Here is a 22,388-nt window from a genome sequence, read left to right on the forward strand (position 1 = left end):
GTGCTGGTAGACCGATTTTGTTACTTTAGGACTGAGTGAGACAAGTTGTTGCCCCTTGTTTTTAGTCCAGTTTAAGAGTAGTATACTGTAGGCCTACTTGTCTTAAGTTTCCGCAAGAAAGCAAGTAAGTGTATTTCCCAAAATGTCAAACTACACCTTTAAGCTTTTTGTTACCAACCAAACATCCAATATAAAGTTTTCCTCATATAATTTCTGAGATCAACATTAGTGTTTTTTAAATTTCGCATCGTGTTTGACTCTTTAAATTAATAGTGTGGATTGAGATGAGGAATATTTTGCTGGTACAGCTGGACTTTCTGGATGTTCTTTCTTGCATGAATATGCAAGTGACATTCAAGTCTGACCTCATAAGCTGAAAAGCACAATGATAGCATCATCATTGTGACAGGGCCAGTCATTCTTGTCACCTTGCTTTGCTTTGCTTGGCTGCAATAGTCTCTCCTGGCTTGTCAGATTCAAACTCCTCCAGTGAAGAAGTCTGAACTTGACAAGTCAACGGAGGGTTCAGGAATTATTTTTCACAGTGGATGATTTAGGGATTCCAAAAGAGTTTCTGCCAGTGTGAAAGCTTATCTTTGCATGCATTACTCTTCTGTATTATGAATCTTAAGCCTGTTAAAAAAGTCAAGCAATGAGGGGCTTTCTATTTAGCTCTTATGCTTAACACTGAGCCACAGACTGCTACACAAACAAACTTGTACAAGAGAATGTTCATGTTCAAAACATGTTCATGTTATGTTCTTGGCGAGCCTTTGAATCCAAAGTGTTGCAATAATATGAACAAATGACACTTACAGTGACACATTACTGATATTGTAACCTTGACAGAGTCAGTATGGCACAACAATCCAAAGCAATTCATTAGACTTTACACTGTATACTTATCTGTACAATGTTAAATGACTCATCGCACGTAAATGTAAATATTCAAGGACTGAACTGCTTAAAGGCATTTCCTCTCAAGAGTTACTGTGAAGCCCGACAGCCAGTGTATGATTAGACTGAAAGCGTCACTTCAAAACATCGAAACCAGGCACTCGTCAGTGATCAGCACAAAACTGCCCCAAATAAAAAAACATCAGACACAAAATCACACAAAACAAAAGGGGAAGGCTGTACTCATAAAAGGGGAGGCAAAAGGACAATCAGTCTCTCGTGACAGTGATAGTGCAGAGAAGGGCATTTGTACTCCAAACCCATCATTGTGAATCAGCATCACACTGGTCACCTGGTCTGAAGCCACATCTGTTTGGCATTAATGTAAATAAAGTTTCCTGCTGGTTATCAGCCAGTCTTTCTTTTTCTGTTTTCCTACACAGTGAGGAAAACATCATGTTGCACACTGTTTTGTTCTTTTTGGTCGCCTAAAAATATGCCTTAAAACACATTTTCCATCTCCACTCAAATTAAATGTTCAAAGAAACTCCCATAATGCATTTCTGGTGCTTTTCTTTGCCTGTGATGTCGCTGCACACACTGCAAGAATATAAGTTATGGGATTTCCTGTCCCTTTTCTACTAACGGCTGTGTCTTTGCAGCAGCCTTGTTCATTTGAGGGTTGCAGCTGCAGGAATCCACTAAGTGATTTTTAATCAAATCATAATTACATCAGATTGCGTGTGTGCTGGTGCAGTTCACATTTGGATTGCTCACCTAACCCCATTAATATGTGACATTTCGCATCGCCCAGTGTCTGAGCACACAGAGAACGTAATAACAATTGACCAAATGATCCATAATGACATGACTCACAGATTCACCTGTACATGTTCACTGAATCATGAAATACAAAAAAAAAAGTGAATGTGCAAAAGCTGCGCGTGTGAAACAAAAGCATTTTTATCTCTGCCACTAAACTTTGTTTTTAAAGAAGCGTGAAGATTAAAAGCTGCTTAAAAGCTGATTTGATTCCTATCTTTTCATCGCCGTCCTTCACACTCAAGCATCACATTCTCCAGGAGTGCATGTGCTAATGTGTGCTAACATCTTATTCTAGCTTACTTATGCTGCGTCATTTTTGCCTGATGTTTGGCATGAGAGTATTCTGGATAGCATGTATGACTGTATCATTGTTTGCGTGAGTCATATGCTAGACAAATCCTCGTGACACGAGGATGAACCCCGGCGTGTTTTCGGGCTGCACCGCGTCAGCATGGTTATCTGCGTGCTGAAGTTGTTGCTGCTGCCAATGGACGGGTGTTGGTATTTGGTGTCTGAGCCCATGTATCTCTGCAGGTGCCACCTCCGCCACTTCCTCTTGATCTCTCCTTGGACCTGCAGTAGATTAGAACAGTGAGAAGTTCAGCAATAATCTCATATATTATTTATATAGATACATTTCTCTTTTTTTCCCTACTCTCTTGTGCTGACCTATATAAGACAGTAGTGATACAGCTTATACCCAGTTCTTGAACACTTTGTTCTAAGCACCTGTGAATGTGTCTGTTTTCATGGAAGAACTCCCTGGTGCATGAGAAGTGATGCATTTTACATTAAATAAACTGGGTGGTTGGTATGGCCACTGACAGCAACCAAAGCTGAGCAGATAAAGAAGGGACATTAAAAGCATCCAAAGAATAACAGATTGAAGAATATTAAAAATAAGCTGCAGCACAAAGATTACTTTTCATTCAGACTAAGTCAGAGGGAGGGAAGCAAACTAAACTGTGAAAGGACCTTCTGAAGGATGAAAGCAGAGTGAGCATTAGCATCGCCTCACTTTTTTTCCCCGGACGGGCAGGTTTTGCTGCAGTGAGTAACTTTATTATGTTGGACCAGGCCAAGGTGCAGCTTTTCAAAGTTGATGCGAAGCACTAATTTGAAAACCTTTGAAATACTGTGAAAATTCACTGATATGCGAATTGAATGTGAAAAGGAAGCAAAACATTTTAAATCACAGCCGCACCGTCATCTAATATTTATCTTCCCAAACATCTTATTAGCAGAGGCAAATTTTCAAAGAAACAGGCGTCCTTACTTATTGATCTCTTTTTCACTTTTGGTTAAACGATATCTTCCTCAAGGTTTTTAAAAATGACTTTAACCTCTAACCCATTGGTTCCCAAACTTTTTGGCCTGTGACCCCTTAAAATGAAGCAAAGTCTCCCTGGGAACCCTCATCACATATTGCATTGTCTACCAGTTAAGTTAACGATTATTGTCTTGATTCATCGGTTGATCGTTTTGTCCACAAAATGTCACAAAATAGTGAAAAATATTTGTTAAAGTTCCCTACAGTCCAAAGTTTCATATTCAAATGTCAAATAGTTTAGTCTGACCAACAGTTCAAACCCCAAAGATATTCAGTTTATCATGTTTGACAAAGAAAAACAATAAATTATCACATTTGAGAGGCTGAAACCAGCTTTAAACAATTATTCAATTATCAAAATAGTTGCTTAATAATCTTCTGTTGATCAACTAATCGATTAACCTTGCGGCTCTAGAAAGAGGACTGATTTTGTTTTATTTGAATAACTTTTAGAGGCTTGAGGCGGTAAAACACAGAAAACCACAAGAAATAAAGCAGAAATTAGAAGAAAGCTTAACAAAAAACTTAAGCGACCCCTTGTGGGGGTCCCAAACCCCAGGTTGGGAACCACTGCTCTAACCTCTAATTGGATTTTTATGTATTTGTCTCTTAACATACTCAACATGTATCTTTCATCACAGTGTATTACTGTCACCATGACAAAATAGTATTTACTCAGTTTCTAGTAATAAAGAGAAAAGCTTCTTGTTTTAATGACATCATTTTATATCTATATTTATTTCATATTATTACAATATTTTCTTGGTATGACGAGGGACCAAATCATTCTATTTTTATAAGAAACTTTTATTGTTATAACTTCATATCATTTTATCTTGTATCACAAAAGTTTTCCGTTATTACACAATATCAATGTATCTCATTAAAACATTTCTCATTATAATGTGATAAGTTGGTGTGTTTTTATAATGAGACTCTTCCATATGTTGTGAAAATAAGAGACAGATCCAGTCAGTGCTTGAAGAGACACTGTAGCTGAGAGCAAACATGATTGATGTGGGTATGTGGCAGGGTGTTTTTATGCAAAGCGAATAAATCAAAGTCAAAGCGTGAATTTAAATTTCTGTAATTTCTGTCTTTTTTCAATATAACATTTCATGTGTTTTGTTGTGTCTTGATTATAACAGATAGAAGTAACAAATAACGGGCACGATTCCAGGAATATATATGACTCTCGAGGCTCCAGTAATTTAAACACTAAATAATACTACCCTGCCAGGGCAGAAGGACACCTGAAAATTGCACCAGATTAAAATTCAGCCTGCATAGTTTCATGCCTTACCATCCAGACCATCACTGTGATTCAATCTGGCCCAGGACTGGGAACATAACTAATCTGCCCACAGAGAGCTTCTGCAGACATCACTGAATGGCTGACTGCCAAGAAGGCTGTGCTTTTTTTTTTTTTTTTTACAGCCCTCCCACCCTGTAGGCAGAGCGCAGAAAAAATATGCAGAGAGGAGGTCCGAGGGAGGAGAGACAGCTGGAGCGACCGGTGACTCATACTCGCAGCTCTGTCCACCAATCAGGATGGTGTTAATGTAAATACTGCACTGAGGGAGCCACAGAGAAAATACTGATGAACTACATTCCCTAAGAAGTACCACATGCATGTGGCTTATCTCTGTGTGGATATCTTGAGGTTTAAATTGTTTATACAAACTGTTTACATCACTGCGAGGAGGTACCTACCTCTCCGTTGAGGAAGCAGTAAAGGACTGCGACCACAAAGCCCTAAAGGGAAAGAAAAACACAGATAAGACAGTAGTTTGTGTCATAGTTGAATGTCCGGTTACATTTGTTTTGTGGTATGATGGCTTGTTTCTAGCAATAATGAGAAGAGGGATGAGAAGAATGTGCTGGAAAGGTTTCTTTGGTTTCCATGCTGTCAGTAATGCAGCTGTGCTGTCTGGCTGCATTCTCCATCATTCCTCATTATGTGATGAACTGAAATAACACCGGGGTTTAAAATGGTAACACCACGATTGAACTAGCCAGAAAGGTGCCTGGAGGCCTGCCTGTGAGGATTTCTTCAATACAAGAGGTCACGGTGGACTGTGGAGGCCAAATTTCAATGAATGAACTTTCAAAAATTTAAAAAAAAAAAGAAAATGTTTCCGCTAAAAACACAAAATGCCAATTCTGAAATAAGAATTCAAAGTAAAATTTATACAGTGTAAGATGTATATTTTTCTTTTTATTATCACATGTTCCTGAAAAGTTGGTTTTGTACCTGGAATGACCCCAAAATCAAATCAAAAACTAGCCGCAGCTCAGTCTTCACTTGCTCTGGGATGAATGCAAATACGATAAAATTGATGCCAAAAAGAGGAATCAAAAGCAGCGTGGATTTCGCCAACCTCCTGCAACGACAAAGCAAAAACAGAATCAAATTTCTCCCTTCGGTGAAACCAATTTCCAATCTGTCTCCAAATACTGTATGCCAGTAATGGAATGCAACTCCACAGTACTTTTCATTTTACATTTCAGCTCAGAGGACCAGGAATGGGAAAAAAAAAAACACCCTTAAAGTGTCAGGGGGAAATTGCTCATGCATTATGGCTGGCTTATGAGATGCTCTCCATCACAGGAAAAATCACTTAAACACAAAGAGTGCTATATTTCTGTGTAAAGCAGCTGCCAGGGGAAGCCCACAGTGTGCTGAGCATCACATAAGGCAACGGTTTTCTCTTCTGAAAAAGGATTGGTCATCCCTGCATTGCTCTGAGCAATAAAAAAGTTAAAAGGGAAAGAGTGAAATTTAAAGAGCAGTTGCACCTACAGCACATATATCCATTCTTTACTTGCAGCTTTCTGAGCTTATTCCAGATAGTCTTTGTTTATTCTGCTTAATGCAGTTAGCTTTAACAGAAAATAGACCAAAATTCAGTCCAAGACATAAGCTGTGAAAGCAGTGTAGATTTTTATTAATCCTCACAGGAATTAGTAACATTTCATCTTGTATCTCAGCTAATAAATAATACAAATTTTCAGCATTAAAAATGAAAAAGAAATGAAATTGTACTCACGAGTACTGGTTGGATTCATTCCTTCCAATATCTGGGCAGTTGATCTTCTGACGGAGTATTCGAATGATGCAGATAAAGAGGATAAAGTTCATCTGTGGAGGATATTTAAGTGTCATTTGACTATTTTATAATATAAATGAGATTTAGAGCCGGTGAGTTAGTGAAATATTCATCAGAAATATGAAATTCCTATGTAAAACTATCCAGCTACTACTTCATTTCAGTATTTATTCAGTGTTTTATCTTGTGGAGGAATTTTTGAGGAATGCATCCCATAACAGAAGATTTATGCTGAGTTTTAACATGCTGTGATTGGATTGCGGTGCTGCCCTGCGCGGGGGGGGGGGGGGGGGGGGGGGGGGGGGATGAGCATTTCTAAATTGTTAATTTGTGTTGGGCCTCTGAACCCGCAATCACATCACGCACATCAAGACGCACTTCCAAACATCAGTCAGCCACTGCGGAGAGAAAGAGACAGAGCGACCTGACAGCCAGCCTGCTGATCCTGATCCTAATGTGAAATAACACAACTGAACCTGCTCTGTCAACAACTGCTGCCAAGTAATGAAAAACGAAACATCAGCAGACATCAGTAAAAAAGGATAAGGTTATCTGCATGACTGCACATACTACTGTCTTTTTTTTTAATTCTGGTGGTGCAACACTGAATATCAGGCTGTTAAAGTGCTATAAGACTTCCCTTGAAATTAACTCTCTAGGGAACATTCTTCATATATATATTATAAATCCATTATAATGGATCTATCTGTCCCTCCTCTGTCGCTCATCTTGAAGTTTCTTCTATTTTTTTCTCTGTTAAATGGTTTTTTAGGGAGTTTTTCCTTATTTGAATCGAGGGTCTAAGGACAGAGGATGGTGTATCGCTGTGCAGATTGTAAAGCCCCCTGAGTCAAATTTGTGATATCGGTCTGTACAAATAAATTGACTTGACTACACTTGAATATGTAACTGTGAATTCATAGACAGGTTCCTGGAATTTAGAACGAGACTTATTGTGTGTTCAGACGGGACACAAGGTGAATTATAGAGACGACACAATTGTTTTTATCGTTTGAGTTAAAAGTGCATCAGTGTGAGTGAAAAAATCATGCTCATCTCAGGGCTTTATGAATTGTACAGAGACGAGAGAAAGAAGGACAGAGACTGAAGGACAATTACAGAAAGAACTGGAGTTTCAGGTGAGTTCAGTCAGAGGCTGAGCTGAACACAAACAGGCAGTCTATGACACACGAGGTCAGTGCTTCATATGGTGCAGTTAAAGTCTGTACAGTCAGTATGTTGGTTGTTTGGGGTGAAATAACACAGACTGCACAAATGGTCCAGCTGTAAAATTTGCACAAATGACACAAGGCGAAAATTAGCTTTGTTTTCTGTCTGAACACACCTTGAGGCTACGGCCATTCTAGCAACTGTGAGGCTGCTTTGAGTTAAATATCAGTATGCTAACATGCTCATAAGGACTTTGTTGACATGCTAATGTTTAGGTAACCATAATCGCCAGCTCAGTTTTCATCAGCATGCTAATGTTTGCAGGTATTTGGTCATAAACCAAAGTATTGGACAATTAATTATTGACCTGATGATGATGTTGGATGAAAAGTTACAGGCTTTCACTAAAGTTTTCACAGTTCATCCAGAGGGGGACTAGAAGGGTTGTGTCTATAAAAAAAATGTAATGGCAAACCATCCAATAGGTTGAGATTTCAGTCTGAATCAAAGTTGTGGACTGACTGACAGATGTATAGAGTCATGAGGCTTGTGTGGCAAATAAAAAATACAACCTCTGTCTACAGTTAAGTATACAATTACAACATATACAGAGAATAAAGATTCTAATATTAAAATATTCGTGAGTTAACATTTACTTGGGATTATATGAACTAGTTCTTCCAAAGAAATACTTCTAGAAATCAACAGCTGCTTATGAGCTCAATACACTCTTTTTGGACCAAAATTTTTAGTTCCTAGAAATTATTAGAAAGTCATGGTCTCGTTAAATAAAGGGTCAAGATACCAACTAGGGATGTGCAGAGATCCCAGTATTTGTATTTGTATCTGCATTTGTTGAGGCAGCAAAATTATTTGTATCTGTATTTGTATTCGAATAAAAGTGGAAAGAGGCTTAAAAATCCTGTTTTTGTTTTTATGACACTTTGAATTTTAGAAAATTAAAGTGTTACAATAAGTGTTCATGAATAAACTACCTTATGATGGAAGTCCCCACATCGGGTCTTGAACTGGAGTCTCCCAGATCATAGACGACTGCGCTGACTACTGAGCTAAAACTTTACTCATTGCCTCATTGCAGACAGACCTCTACCTATTTATACACCCATAACACAGAGACAGCACACCATGTAATGTGTAGGGAGGCACTTCAAAGGCAATTATTGCTTTGCACTTTTCATTTATTGTCTATTTTTTACAACCTAACTTTATGGAAAGGAGCAGGGGAAACACATGTTATGGAGAGTCCTTTGGGAGCACTTTGCTTGTGTCAGTAGCTCAGCTTTATCTCTGGGGAACACCTCCAACAAATAATTTTTAAATATTTGCATGAAACAAATGTTCGTATAAAACCCACTATTTGTGCTTTGCCGAATAATGTATTTGTATTCGGGCACACCCCTAATACCAACACACTCTCATATTTACCGTTATACAGCTTATTGAACTCATTCTTAACCTCCTTTTCACTCCTCTCTCAAAGCATCTTCATTTCTCACTCAAACACCCACACATTTGCTTTTATTTCCTCTTATTCACACACACACATACACACACATACATAGACACACTGCCAATTGAGATCACTTACTAAATAAGAGGTTAAATCTATATGTGAGCTTAAAGTGTGACATGTCTCATGTATGATTACTGCCCTGAAGAGATGAATTTGATTTTTAAAGACATACATTTTGGGGGAAAAAACGCCTTTTTGCTCTCTTGTCAAAAGTGAGGAGAGAAAATTGATACCAATCTCAGATGAGTGTGGTATTAATCTTCTCATTGAACTCTCGGCCAGAAAAAATGTCAAACTATTCCTTTAACACCTAAAGCACATCAAATGTCGGACTTGTTTTGCTGGAGCAGACATAGTGCATAAATACACATTCCTCTCCTCAGCCTCTCTGTGTGTGTGTGTCTACAGATTTTCTATCGATGCTAATTTGATGTTCAAAAAGGAAATAGAAGAGAAAAAACAGCCATAAAGAGGCTGAATACAAAAAAGAAGTAGACAATGACCTGTCAGTCAACAGAAAAGAAATTGACTGTGATTATCTTGCCAACTTTCCAAAGTGAAATGAGAACTTTGAGGTCGAACTAACCTCTCAGTTGTGTAGACATACAGTAGGAATACAAAACAGAAAGCGGACTTCAAACGCATTCACATACATTACACTGACGGATAAAGTCTGAGGTGAACTGATGATAACTGACAAAGACTTTTTCTCTCTCCGAGGTAATTAGGTGTACTTTGGAAAAATCTGACTTCAGAGCGTCAACGGCTCAAGATCCACAAACGTTGATGTGATGAAATTTGAGTGTCGAAAAAGTGCTACAGGCATGTAAACTTACCAGGATTGATGCCAAAATAGGGGTTTTAATGATCCACCAGAAGACATCAGTGTTCTCGATGATATCCCAGCACCTAGTGAGACATGAAACAATATTTGTGTACAAAATCAAAGCAGTGCAAAAACCTAGATTTTGTACTGGGCTCTGTTCTGTTCTTACCCCACATCATTATAGTAGGCTTTAGCGATGCTCCAAGCTGTGATGAAAATTGTTGGACCTCCTGGTGGACAAGAAAAGATATAAACACCAAAGGTAGTATTGCACCCCTCCGGCAAATGTCAATCCAGGACAGCGGACGTGTATACAAGCATAAAAGAGAGCTCTCCTCACCCCAGCCAATCAGAATATAAGCCCAGAAGTACTTCCTCTCGGAAAAGAAAGAGACCGCTAACAGTGCGTGAAGATAGAGGCCTTCCACCAGCAGCCAGAAGAAGCTGGCCATTATACAGTACTGGAAGAACACAATCACTGCTTTACAGCCAACCTGGCAAAGGGCACAAGACACAAAAGCATAAATCTCTGGCTGATCTTCTGAGGTGCACAAGTGGATACATATTGAACAGAGACAAGATTACAGTGAAAATATCACTGTAATTTCATTCCCTGTAGCGGCAGAATCGCATTTAGAAAGTGGAAGAATGCACATATTGATTTTCTTTTTTTCTTTTGGTACAGACTGCCCACATTCCAAACTTTAAATTAAGACAGTTTTGCTATGTGTGACTTTCAGCCAAGTCGACTAACACACACACACACACACACATACACACACACACACACACACACACACACACACACGCACACACACACACACACATAATAAAGTAAAAAAAAAAAGGTCAAGTGGTGCATCAACCGTGATGCCTAATATAGCAAACTGAGGGTAGCTGCAAAGTTGCCTCTGTGTGTTTGATTACAGGTTAATCAAAGTAAATCCACCTCTGAGCCCTCAGTGAATTAGAAATTATAGGCTAATTCAGGCAGAAAGTAAGGTGAGAAAAAAGGTCATTCTGCATTGCAAAAGTTGTCTCTTTAGCTGATCATTGCCTCAAATATCTCTAATAAAGAACATTTATTTCTCCTGAGTGCCATTCAAATGAAGCAGAATGATGAATGTAATGTCAGTAGGCACGATACAGCAGTTTTATTAGATTATGTAAAATGTCTTTAAAGGCTCATTTGGCAGCCTTGCACTAGTTCATAAGTCATACAATGACCTGCAAAGTCATAGATCCAAGAATTTAACTGGCACCACCTTCTAATAACACACCATTTGTAAAGCATTTATAAGTACATTATGACTATATTATTGGTAAATATCCTGTTTACTGATGCTTTACAGATCTGTGTGTTTATCATCCTCCAGCATGATTCTTGATTTGACTTTTTAAAGTTCAGTCTTTTAGTTCATCAAGATGACTCCTCTAATGGACCATTTGAGCACTCACCTTTAAGGAAATGACTGCAAAGCAAATGAACCAAAATTCACTTATTCTATTATAATTATTTCAAGCTCATTTAAAATTGCGGGCTTTGATTACTGTAAGAGCCTTTTATTAATGTCTTAACACCTATAATTACAGATAATATACTAACTTTGTTAGAAAGTGAGAAACTCATTATTTCATCAGCCTTGATGTTTATTACCCTTAATTAATGACTTTATTCATGACTCAAGAACCAAAGAGATTTTCCACAACCTGGCAACCCAATTTAGTAGCATATAACTGATCTGTAAATTATTAGTAAATAATTCATTGCAACAGTAATTTGTTATAACTTATGAACCCTTTGACATATTAGAAAGTGGCAGTATCTGGATACATTATCTGGATACATTATCTGGATAATCTGATCTATGGGTCTTTGCATTTACACCTGGTATTAAAATGCATCCTTGTTTTCTCAATTGTGCCCACGTTATGATCAGATCTCAATATGTAGATTAGCTAAGTGGGCCTTGCAGACTTGTCAACAAACATGGTGCGTCCCAGGTCATGGGAAACAATGCCATGGAAGGGAGTAATTATTTTTTTGCAAGGGAAGATACTTGTACACTTTATTTGATTGATTTCCTGCTTTCTGGATTTCCGTATTATGTTACTTTATACTTCTACTTTCAGCCACCCCTAATGCTCGTAGCTTTTGACAGGCTTGCTTACAGGAAGTGGCTGAGTTAGGTGACCTTTGAACTTCACGGGTGGATTTTTTCTTATGAATGTGGTTATGATGTACGGATTGCATTTACACCTGGCTGAAATCTGATCACAATGCGAGCTTGACCACCTCCAAATATGGTCTAGCTGATCCGATTGCATTCCAAACCCGATATACGTTTACCTTTATCAAACTAACCTATCTGGATACAGATTGCATGTTAATACCAGGTGTAAGTGGGGCCTTACAAATGCAGAATTTCAGTTCCTTTAAACTGTGTTCTACGCACGATAAGATGTTTTATACAAACATTCATGGTAACCAGACAACGTGTCCTAATAACTGTACAATGCCAGAAGACATATAAGCTCTATCTCTTTCAGACTACAGGAAACCACAGTCAGCAAAGAGCAGAAATGTTCCAGTAGATATTTCAGCGAACAAGGCACAAGGAATGAACACACAGGATAACATAATCAGCTGTATTCTGGTTGGCTGACAGTAACACTTCCATCAGGATGGGTGAATTCATTCAAAATTCAGTTTGCTTCTGCCGAACGTCGAGCAGAGAGGCTGCTTGTTACACAAAGATGTGTATTAAAGGTTCATTTTTTAATGGTGCGGGTGGGCTGAGCTGATGCGAGCAGCGTGTAGCTTTTTCACAGCCTCCTCGATCCGTGGAAACACACTTTCACTCTGTATGTTTTGGGGATGAGCGTCCCAGAGAACCTACAGGGAGGGCGGCATGGAGATAAGAAAAATCAATACACTGTACACCATTTAAAAATGACCCCGTGAGAGTGAATGCGTTGAGCACTTTAGTAGATGTACCAGATATGAAACATGGGATGAATTGGGAGGAGAGTGGAGAGGACAGGGTGTGATTACAAATGGACTGAAGCATATTATGGATCAAGAAATGTGGATAGCAGAGCACAGAGGGAAAGACAATAAAAAAGTGATGAAGAAAAAAAAAAGGGGGATATGGATGAGCCAACGGCAAGAACATTTTTTTCTTTCAGAGACTCAACTCACAGACACTTTAGAGCAGAAAAAAGGACAAATGAGTCATGATAAAACGCTGAAAATGCCATCCCTCTTACCTCAGCCTCAAAGAATGATGAATGAGTGGGAAAGTCTCACATGAAAAATGAACTCAAGTGTGATGCCTGAGCCCCTGCAAGAGGACTCACACACCTCATGGGTACATGAGCATCATTAATCATAATTGAAGACTTAAGAAGTTGACATCAAACAGTGTCTCATTCATAGTTTAGTACCCTGATCTTTCACAGACTTACTGGGATGATACTGCAGGTTATTTTAGTACATTTTCATCCAGAGTGGCCAATAAAGCATCGTTTACTGTATTGATCGTATGTGTTTCAGCAACAAGAAAGTGTTTAGACTACATTGTTTTGTCTTTTCACTTCCTGTCTACACCATAAGTGAGAACATGTAGCATTTGCTGCTTGTGACCATCTTTACATCCTTACATTTTAGCAAATATCTGACCAGTTTTACATTAAAAGGTGCAGCGTGAAGGATTTCTATAGCTGGAAGAAAATGAGAGACATCATCAATAGCTATTACCACCAGTTTCCCATGATATGAGTGTATTATTGGGTAACAAACTGATTATTCAGAATTATGTTATTGACAAAATATATAGTAAATATTGCATTTTAGGTTAAAAAGTTTTAATTCATGTTGATACTTGAGATAGTTGTAAGCTAGTTAACACAAACTTTGTCCCAAAGATTGTATGTTTAATTTGATATATATGGTGTTGTGAGGTCACATGACTTTAGATCTGTATTTACTAAGGCCAACAATAGCAAACAAGCAGGTTGAAAGACAAAACTGTAAATTGAACAAATGAAAAAATGGGTCAGCCACAGTGAGAAGAGGCTGCAGTTTGATAATACAAACTACATTTACTCAAGTACTGCACTTAACTACAACTTTTAGATATTTGTATACTATATTTGATTGATTTCCTGCTTACTGGATTTCCATATTATGCTGCACACTGTCAGCACTTATAGTGAATTTAGTAGCTACATTTCAGTCAAGTGACCTTCATCAGGCATTGTCGAAATGCCCGATGTGGATTGCTTGACTGAAAACATGTGCTGTGAAATTTGGTATAAATATCCATGGTGACTTTAGTGATCCCCTGACTTTCCCTCAAGGTTTACATTTGTGATTTGGAGTGAAATGTCTCGGAAACTATTAGATGGATTGCCATGAAATTTGGCACAGACCTCAGGATAAATTTTAATATCTTTTCTGATTTCCTGATTTTTCATCTTGTGTCATCATCAGGTCAATTTTTTTTAATTTGTCCAACACTTTGATTTATGACAAAAAATACCTGCTAAACTACTAGCGTCCCCATGTACCTTCTGCTGATTGGCAAATGTTGGCATGCCAAAAAAAGGAAAACAGTGAATCTCAAAGCCGTGCTGTGCCTAAGTACAACCTCACAGAGCTGCTAACATGGCTGTAGACCCTTAGGGGTTAGATAGTTTGGTGGAGTGGGCTTGGGCTCGACCATCCAACAAGCAGTTCTGATGAAGTATACTGACTTTAGTTTTGTTTTCCCAAGTATGAAACTCTAAGTAGTTAACACTCAAACAAGAAGTTTACCTTTCTGTGTTGTTTTGCTGGGATTAACGATTTGTACATGGAGGTTTCGGACAGCTCATTAACACAGCTGGCACTGAAGCTGACAGGGATTTGGTAACCTATATAAATTGATTCCCACTTGGCATTGTGAGGGGAGGAAAATGGAGCCAGGTGGGCTGTCTGAACATTTCTGCTAGTTCTAATGCGTGCAAATCGGTACAAATTGCTTGCTGGAGCTCCATTTTAAAAAGCCTGCCATCAGTGGCGTGTGGATGAATGATGAGTTATTCTGCTACTGGAAAAAAACAAAGGGAAGAAATGGTACTGAGTAAACACACACACACACACACACACACACACACACACACTGTGACAAACACAAAGGTATCTTAAATAATGCATTAGTTATAGGCATCCCTGCAGCGATTATATCATGAATTAATCTAATGGGTCACTACAGCAAACATCCAACTGTAGACAAAGGGTAATGAACCAAGCATGCATAACGCCTACACACACACACAGAAAGCTACAGTACTGTAAGCGAGCCAGCAGTTGTAATGGAAGTAATGCCAGGGAGATGATGAGCACTGTAGCACCAAACCTGTTTCAATAATGTCTTTTTCAGCCAACCCGTGACTGCAGCTGGCTCCTGTCAACCCAGTGCTTCCATTAACAAACTGAAGCCAGCCAGAGAGCTCACTAATAAATACACGCAGAGGCTCCTCTCGTCGTGTGGCCACGTAAACGTGGAGCTGAAACGTAAACCTCATGTTCACAGGCCAAACTGTAGCCTCAGGGGCCCCTGGTCAGTGGCTCAGTGGTATGTGATGGTGGTGGTGTGGAAAGCTGACTGGGAGACACCCAAACATTGTGGTTTGATGTAACTCCAAGCATAAAATGGATTGTAAGCCTGACATTATTTAAGAGCAGCCTTGTAGCCTTTAGCTACTTTTAGCTGTTTTCTGTCAGTAGTATTTATTAACATTCTTGATATCCATTCAAGTCTTCAATTTTAATCCAAACAAGAATACCATAAAAATATCCAACCTGTTTACTCCACTTATGGTAGTAAACCTTTTTTTGCTCACTCTTATCTTAGTTGTCCTCTGTGGCTAATTGATGACAGTGAATGCAAGTTATCTAACTTGACAAAACTAAATAAACTAATAAGTCTTAACATGCACACGTTTCAAAATATGAAAATGATATTTAAACATCTAAATATAAACAATAGATCCTGACTTAACATGCCCAATATTACCTGCTGATTTATATTTAATTACAGATATATCAGTGTTGTGAATACAGTATGTTGGCCAAAAAGTAACAAGAAACTGCAGTACAGAAAACCTAAAGATATGTGGGAAGTAATTCCAAATAGTGTCACCATTACATAGTTTGTTCATCAGAGAGGACTAATGTGTGTCATTCAGTACATATGCTGGCTGCAATTCCTGCACAGCTGAATTTAAGGAACCCTTATAGAAATGTTTGTTATATTATGTGTTTATGTTAAAATAATAACTATTAAAATAACAATAATAATAAAGATAATTTTTATAGCACCTTTTATACATAAGTTGCAGCTCAAAGTTTTAAAAAAAGTTGCATACAAGCGATTTAAAATATAATAACACATTTCAGTAGGATTTGATAAAGTAGCAAAGCAAAAATCTACCCAAAAGCAAGATTAAAAGATAAGTCAGATGTTGCATGTCAGATATTTATGGGTTGGTTATTCCACATTGTCTTGTCCATAGAATTAAGAAATAAAAAAACTGCCGCCATACTTTGTTTGTCTTCACAGTTGGTATATTAAGTTGGGGATGATAAACCATTCAGGGTCTTGTAAAGTAGTGATAAAAATATAAAATTGATTCTAAAATAAGACAGGGAGCAATTTAAAGATACTAAGATGGGTGTGATTGTCTCTCTTTTACTTATTTTGGTTAAGACTCTGGCAGCTGCAAAAAAACCTATATATTGTATTGTTATCAGATTATTTTAAATTCTAAAATATAAATATCCGATTGGTCTCAAATGTACAGTATTTTAAACAATATCCAGTATTTTTATCACAAATAAAACATTATAACTACTAATTTAACAGAATAATAAAACTGGAGTATTTTCAGAATACCTTGCATACAATCTTGATGTTGCATGTCCTGTAAAAATATAATCTAATAATACAAATCTTGACATAATTTTGTCCTTGTATCACTGGGAGAGGTGGTGTTTTTTTTTCACTTACGTTCCCTCCTCGTCTCCTGACAAACATCAGCACTACTGAAATCTATCTTTTCATCCATTAGAGCCTAGGGGATCTCCAATTAGGTGGTTTAATGTGGATAATTAGCCGAACAGTTCTGCACACCCTGAGTGTCATGTTCCCCTGCTGGGCTCCTTACAGAGTTTGACTTCTTTAAGGTTCAAGGACATCCCGGCATCCCTCCTCCATTGAAACCCGGAGCCATTCATCTCTATAATACCCACAGTAAACAGCAGAGTCTTGGACAATTAACTCACAGAGCCTGAGGAGCAGTTGTCCACTTCCCCGACCTCATAGAGGACCACGTCTTTGATGAACACAGCGATGGCCTTCAGGATAAATGACACAAACAGATGCATGTGGATGTAGTTCCTCGTGCAGTGGAGCTTCCTGGGACACGCAGAAAGGAAAAGAAGAATACAGATTAAGACAAAGACGTAACACACACACACTTAAATTCGATAAAGGCGGTCTTCATGCTAATTATCCAATGTCCTTGGAGTTAATAACTAAAACGACAGCAGATTACAGACTGAATTAACTCATAATTAAGCTTCTTTGTTCCTTTCGTCACTGCGTGGGTGGCTCTGCTTCTGCGCTTCAAACACATTTCAGCAATAAAGAGAGCAAGAGAGGTGAATTTCCAAATGACTAATCAGAAAAACTCTTGAAATTCTGAAGCATCAATTTGTGAATACTTCTCGACTTCCTGATTACATTATCATACTTGAGAAGATTAAATGGTTAGGGGAGAGAGACGGTTCACAAATGTCTGTAGTTGTGTCAAGGCTCCCATTAGCTACGATCATTTGTTTATGCCTGGCGATGATTGTTTCCAGTGCAGGGGAATATTCAGCGGTGATTCAGCACATGCCCAATCACTTAATGTCCCCATGGGAATCATTAAAGTTTCATCTAACCTTATCTCAGAGCCAGGAGAGCACATTTTGTCACAGCTAGTTAAACCTCCAATTGTAATTTGTTGTTATACAAATTTTACAAACTGCGACTGTTATTTCATTAAATGTACTGTCTGCTGTTTTCTTCAGCCGCTATTATGATGTAAAAGGAAGTATTTATAACCAATTTCAGACATTTAGAGCATTTTTTTTGTGCCTGAATGAAATCACAGTGAGAGATGGGAAGGCTCGGCGGGATGACGGTGATGAAATACTACATGTGCAATGATTTGTTTTTGTGTTTTGGGGGCAAATGTGAGATCTAATCTCCGTCTCCATCACTGTGCTGCCAATGTGAAGATGCAAAAATATTTATAACACAGACTGTAATTTTCAGCACAACAACAGAGATTATTTTCCATTTTGGCTTATAATCAATACATTTACTAGATGTACAATTTCCCGTTGAAGGGGAAAAAAAGCACTTTGTCAGCTTTTCCTCCTACTTGTGATTTGTGCTAGATGCTCCCCGTCCCACTAACTTACCCCCACTGAAGGCCCTCACTACAACCCACCGCAGCGTCCCTCGCCACCCACGGATATGACAGATGAGCGTCATTAATCATCATTGAAGACTGAAGAAGTGGACACTAAATGGCTTCTCTGCTGGACTAATATTGTTGGTCATCTCAGTATATTTTTTCCTAAGTAGCCAGTAAATTGATTATAGAGCCACATGTTTGTAATGCTGTTGTTTGAGACTACATTAAGATAATACGGTACATCATTGAGGTAACAGTACTTTACCTAAGTACTACACTACATTTATTTGACAACTGTAGTTATTATGGAGATCTTGTAATAGATTAAAATTTAAAAGAGCATAAAGTAGTCAAAATTAGCTCCAGCTCAACCAGCTATAACATTAAAATGCTGCTTATATCGTTATGCATCAGTCATAATGACCTAATATTATAATAATATATCAGTACTTTTGATAATTGCACATTTTCATGTACTTTTGTACTTACTGTAGGTAAAAATTTGAGCACAGGATTTTTCCCCTTATAATTATGAATTTATGTTGTGTTGCTACTTTTACTAAAACCTGAATTAACTGATTTTTTGGCCACTTGGAAGCAGAGGAATCATATTATGAACACAACTCTGACCTTTTAAGTTTATATGGTGAACTTGTTAGTAAACAGTTGCTTATTTACACACCCAGCAGTTGTGGAGCAACATTATCATTCATTTGGAGTTATGTTTCTGGCTGCTTGATGAATGTAAATCCAATATTAAACCTCCTTTAGCTCTCTTTTTGAGCTCTATCAACTCCTGAGGGAAATATCTGACTCTTTAGCAGCTAAATGTTCCACTATGGTCACCAGCTAGTCGCTTATCGTGTCTGTTCTTCTGTTTGGTGCCGAGTAGGTCGTTTACAGTGGGTTTTGGAGCTTTTTTTCTGAAAACAGCTGCCTGCATGTGGCTGAAAATGACATTATAAGAGCGGTGAGAGTGAACCAAAAGAGTAAAGTTGTAGCCGGACAGCTAAACAATGAGCTAAAAACTCACTATAAAGCTCAGTAAAGCCGAGGAGAGCGAGAGTCACTGATAATTCTCTATAGGTTCATCATTACGAGTGATGCCTCTCACATTACACATTGTTATTCGATACATTGTTATTATAAAAATTATTGATTATAGCTGATTTAAGTATATTTTCTTAATACTTGGTTCACATCTGACATTAGAATGAGCTGTTTAACCTCATAAGCAATACTCGGGGTCAATTTAAGACATTTACAGCATTTTTCTGCCTGAATCAAATCTAACTGGTTGGGCAGATACTGAGAGAGGGGGATACTTGGCAGAATGAAATTGATAAGTGACCAGCCATCTTCTATGGAGTGGTCTGCTGGGACAGCAGTATCTCGACTGCTCACAGGAACAGACTGAACAGGCTGGTTACAAAGACCAATTCTGTCCTGGGATGGCCCCTCGACTCAGCGGAGGTGGTGGGAGAAAGGAGAATGATGGCTAAGCTATCACCCCTGATGGAGAACATGTCCCACCCTATGCAGGACACTATGACAGCACCGGGCAGCTCCTTCAGCGACAGGCTGCTTCACCTGTGGTGTGTGAAGCAGAGATACCGCAGGTCCTTCCTTCCTGCTGCTGTCAGACTTTTACAATCAACAGTGCTCCCAGTAGACTGCACACACCAAAACTGACAAATTCACTCATGTGCAATATCAATATTTTCTATGTGCAATAATGTGAATTCAACCGTTGAGTCTGTTTATTTATTTACTTATTTATTATATGTTGCTTTTTTACTGATGCTTCTTGCTATTGCACTACTCCCTTTGCTGCTGTAACACTGCAAATTTCCCCTCTGTGGGATTAATAAAGGATTATTTTGTTTGATCTTATCTTAAACGCCTCATGTGTAATCATTGTGTGTGTGTGTGTGTGTGTGTGTATTTTGGCTTATAATAAATAAATTTACTGCAAGTATAATTTCCTGTTTTCAAGATCATTTTAAGATTTTCAGGGCTCCATACAAAGAAAAAAATCTCTGAAAGCACAAACATGACAGACAGTCATACTTGTGCTTTCTTATAATCTGTGGTATCTTTAATCACCAGTCCGCACAGATAGCCCTCCACCAGCTACACTCGCCACCCACTGCCCCTGTCACAACTCGCCCTCTGGCTCCAAACTGCTAGCTGCCATGATTTCACACTTTTTTTTTTTTAATAATCCTGACCTTGACCTGCCTGGTGGCGTTGGATGCATGGGAGCAAACAAAACTCTAAGGTGGACACACTTTCACACCTAGCACAGGTTTGATCAGTGACTAATTCAGTAGCACACACAGCAGTGGCAGTGACGGACTATACAGGAAAAAGCAATTTCCTGCGATGAGAGAAATCAAGGAAATTTCACTCCATCCCTGCGGCCCTGAACAAGAGTTAGAGGGTATACAGTAGAGTATGTATGATTGGATGAAAGAAAGAAACCACCTGTTGCATCATATCACTTTGACTGTGAATTTGAGGAGAGGAAGAATGATGTAAAAATTTCACAGCTACTGCACTCATGGGGATTTTTTGCATTTGAGGAAATTGCTTATTTGCAGTGTGATCAGTGAAAAAAAGAGTATAAAAGAATAAATATGATATAATTAGACATAAGAAAAGGTTTTTTATCATTATTATTTCCTAGTAATATTCGTGAGTGCTTTTATGCAAGTCATCCACATACATACAGTACATATATAGCCCAGTTATTGTCCTTTAGTGTGAAGACGGTGCAATCCAAGGCTGTGCTCTCAGTCATCCTTGATTTTAAAACTATTATTGTCTCTGAGAAGCTTACAATCATCCCCTGACTTGTCAGATAGGAAACATATCAGTATTTTTATCCCACCACACTTCACATTTCAGACGTATAATCTCCAAACTGCTGCAGATATGTGCCATCAAAAGATCAAGACCCCCGAAAGATCATCGAGTTTGACTGACATTGTTCTATTCTGAAAATGTTTGTATGCGTCCCCCTGTCTCCCATATTTAAACATAAGACTTCTATCTCTGCTTGGGTGTGAAGCTGCACTGATAAGTGTTTGATGTGTGACACTGGAACGATGTTGATGTTCCCTATATCACGTTGCCCAGCAGGAATAATCACACAATGTCAATGTGCTTTACAGTAAATTGCTCATACTAATGCTTCACCCAGGGGTCCTGCAGTGGTGATTGTTTCATTTTCTTCTTTATTTAATCCTTTTTCTAAATAACTGACCACATGAACCCAGGAAATTGACTTATCTACTCAATAAGGAATTATAATAGAAGTCAATAGAGCAGATTCTTGACTGCTGGCAAGGATAAAAACTTTTTCAAACAAATATTAATATTGGCAGGCACATGGGCAATCTTGTGGTAAGTGTGTGTTAGGTTTTACTGTGTATATACCTGAATATGCAGAGGATCACAATAGCTGTGGTTAGCGAGATGAGGGAGACACTGTGGCCAATGGTGTATCCAATCTTCACTTGCCAAAAAAACTTTCCCTGCAGAGAAATATAAATACAAGTCACAGTAAAAAAAACAACACATTTATCAAATAACTAATAAATGAAATGATTTGTCTCTGGTAGTTTCCAGAAAGGACCCCAGGACCCCATGGCTGGGGTCAGAACCAGATGAATCTAAAGGCCGTCTTTAGGCTGGCTTCAGACCGAAACCGGCAGAGCGTGAAAAAATGCAGCCCTGTTATTCAGTGTGTGGCTGTGTGCAACAAAAACTCAGAAGTCGTTCAGCATAAAGTTGAATCGGCGCTGCGTTGGCCAGTCACATACATGCAAGCACACATTCCTGTTGGACTTCTTGGTAACAAGAACGCTGTATTCGACTGTTTACTTTGCAGTTGTCACAACAAAAGATAAAACATTTATCGCCGCGATAACTTTCCAGAGTTGTAAAATCCTGTCTGTGAGTATTACAAACTGCTTTGCAGTGTTTTGGCCTCTGATAAGTCCTTAAACGCAATTAATCTAATTCCAACTCGACTCCCTGGATCGTATTTCATTGTCTCACCATCAAATAACATGGCCCCACATCTTCAAACCCTGTTCTATTTTCATGCACTGTCATTTTCAGCAGTTTTCGACAGCTCATTCTTCAGGAAAAAATGATGGATTCATCATCATACAG

General features: G+C 38.4%; 1 protein-coding gene across 2 annotated transcripts in view; it reads right to left on the reverse strand.

The window, feature by feature from the left end:
* Positions 1-731: 731 nt before the first annotated feature.
* The window catches only part of vipr1b (vasoactive intestinal peptide receptor 1b), a 56,753-nt gene continuing 35,096 nt past the window's right edge, over positions 732-22,388 (reverse strand). For both annotated transcript variants that reach the window (XM_042399886.1, XM_042399887.1), the window contains 9 exons: positions 21,648-21,745; positions 17,023-17,155; positions 10,033-10,186; positions 9,862-9,922; positions 9,703-9,775; positions 6,103-6,194; positions 5,307-5,436; positions 4,766-4,807; positions 732-2,295 (listed from right to left, as the gene is read on the reverse strand). In XM_042399886.1, the coding sequence (XP_042255820.1) occupies positions 2,104-2,295; positions 4,766-4,807; positions 5,307-5,436; positions 6,103-6,194; positions 9,703-9,775; positions 9,862-9,922; positions 10,033-10,186; positions 17,023-17,155; positions 21,648-21,745 (975 nt within the window). In that variant the 3' untranslated portion in view covers positions 732-2,103. The remainder of the gene's footprint in view (positions 2,296-4,765; positions 4,808-5,306; positions 5,437-6,102; positions 6,195-9,702; positions 9,776-9,861; positions 9,923-10,032; positions 10,187-17,022; positions 17,156-21,647; positions 21,746-22,388) is intronic.

The sequence above is a fragment of the Thunnus maccoyii genome, chromosome 21 (assembly GCF_910596095.1).
Source record: "Thunnus maccoyii chromosome 21, fThuMac1.1, whole genome shotgun sequence".
Lineage (NCBI taxonomy): Eukaryota > Metazoa > Chordata > Actinopteri > Scombriformes > Scombridae > Thunnus > Thunnus maccoyii.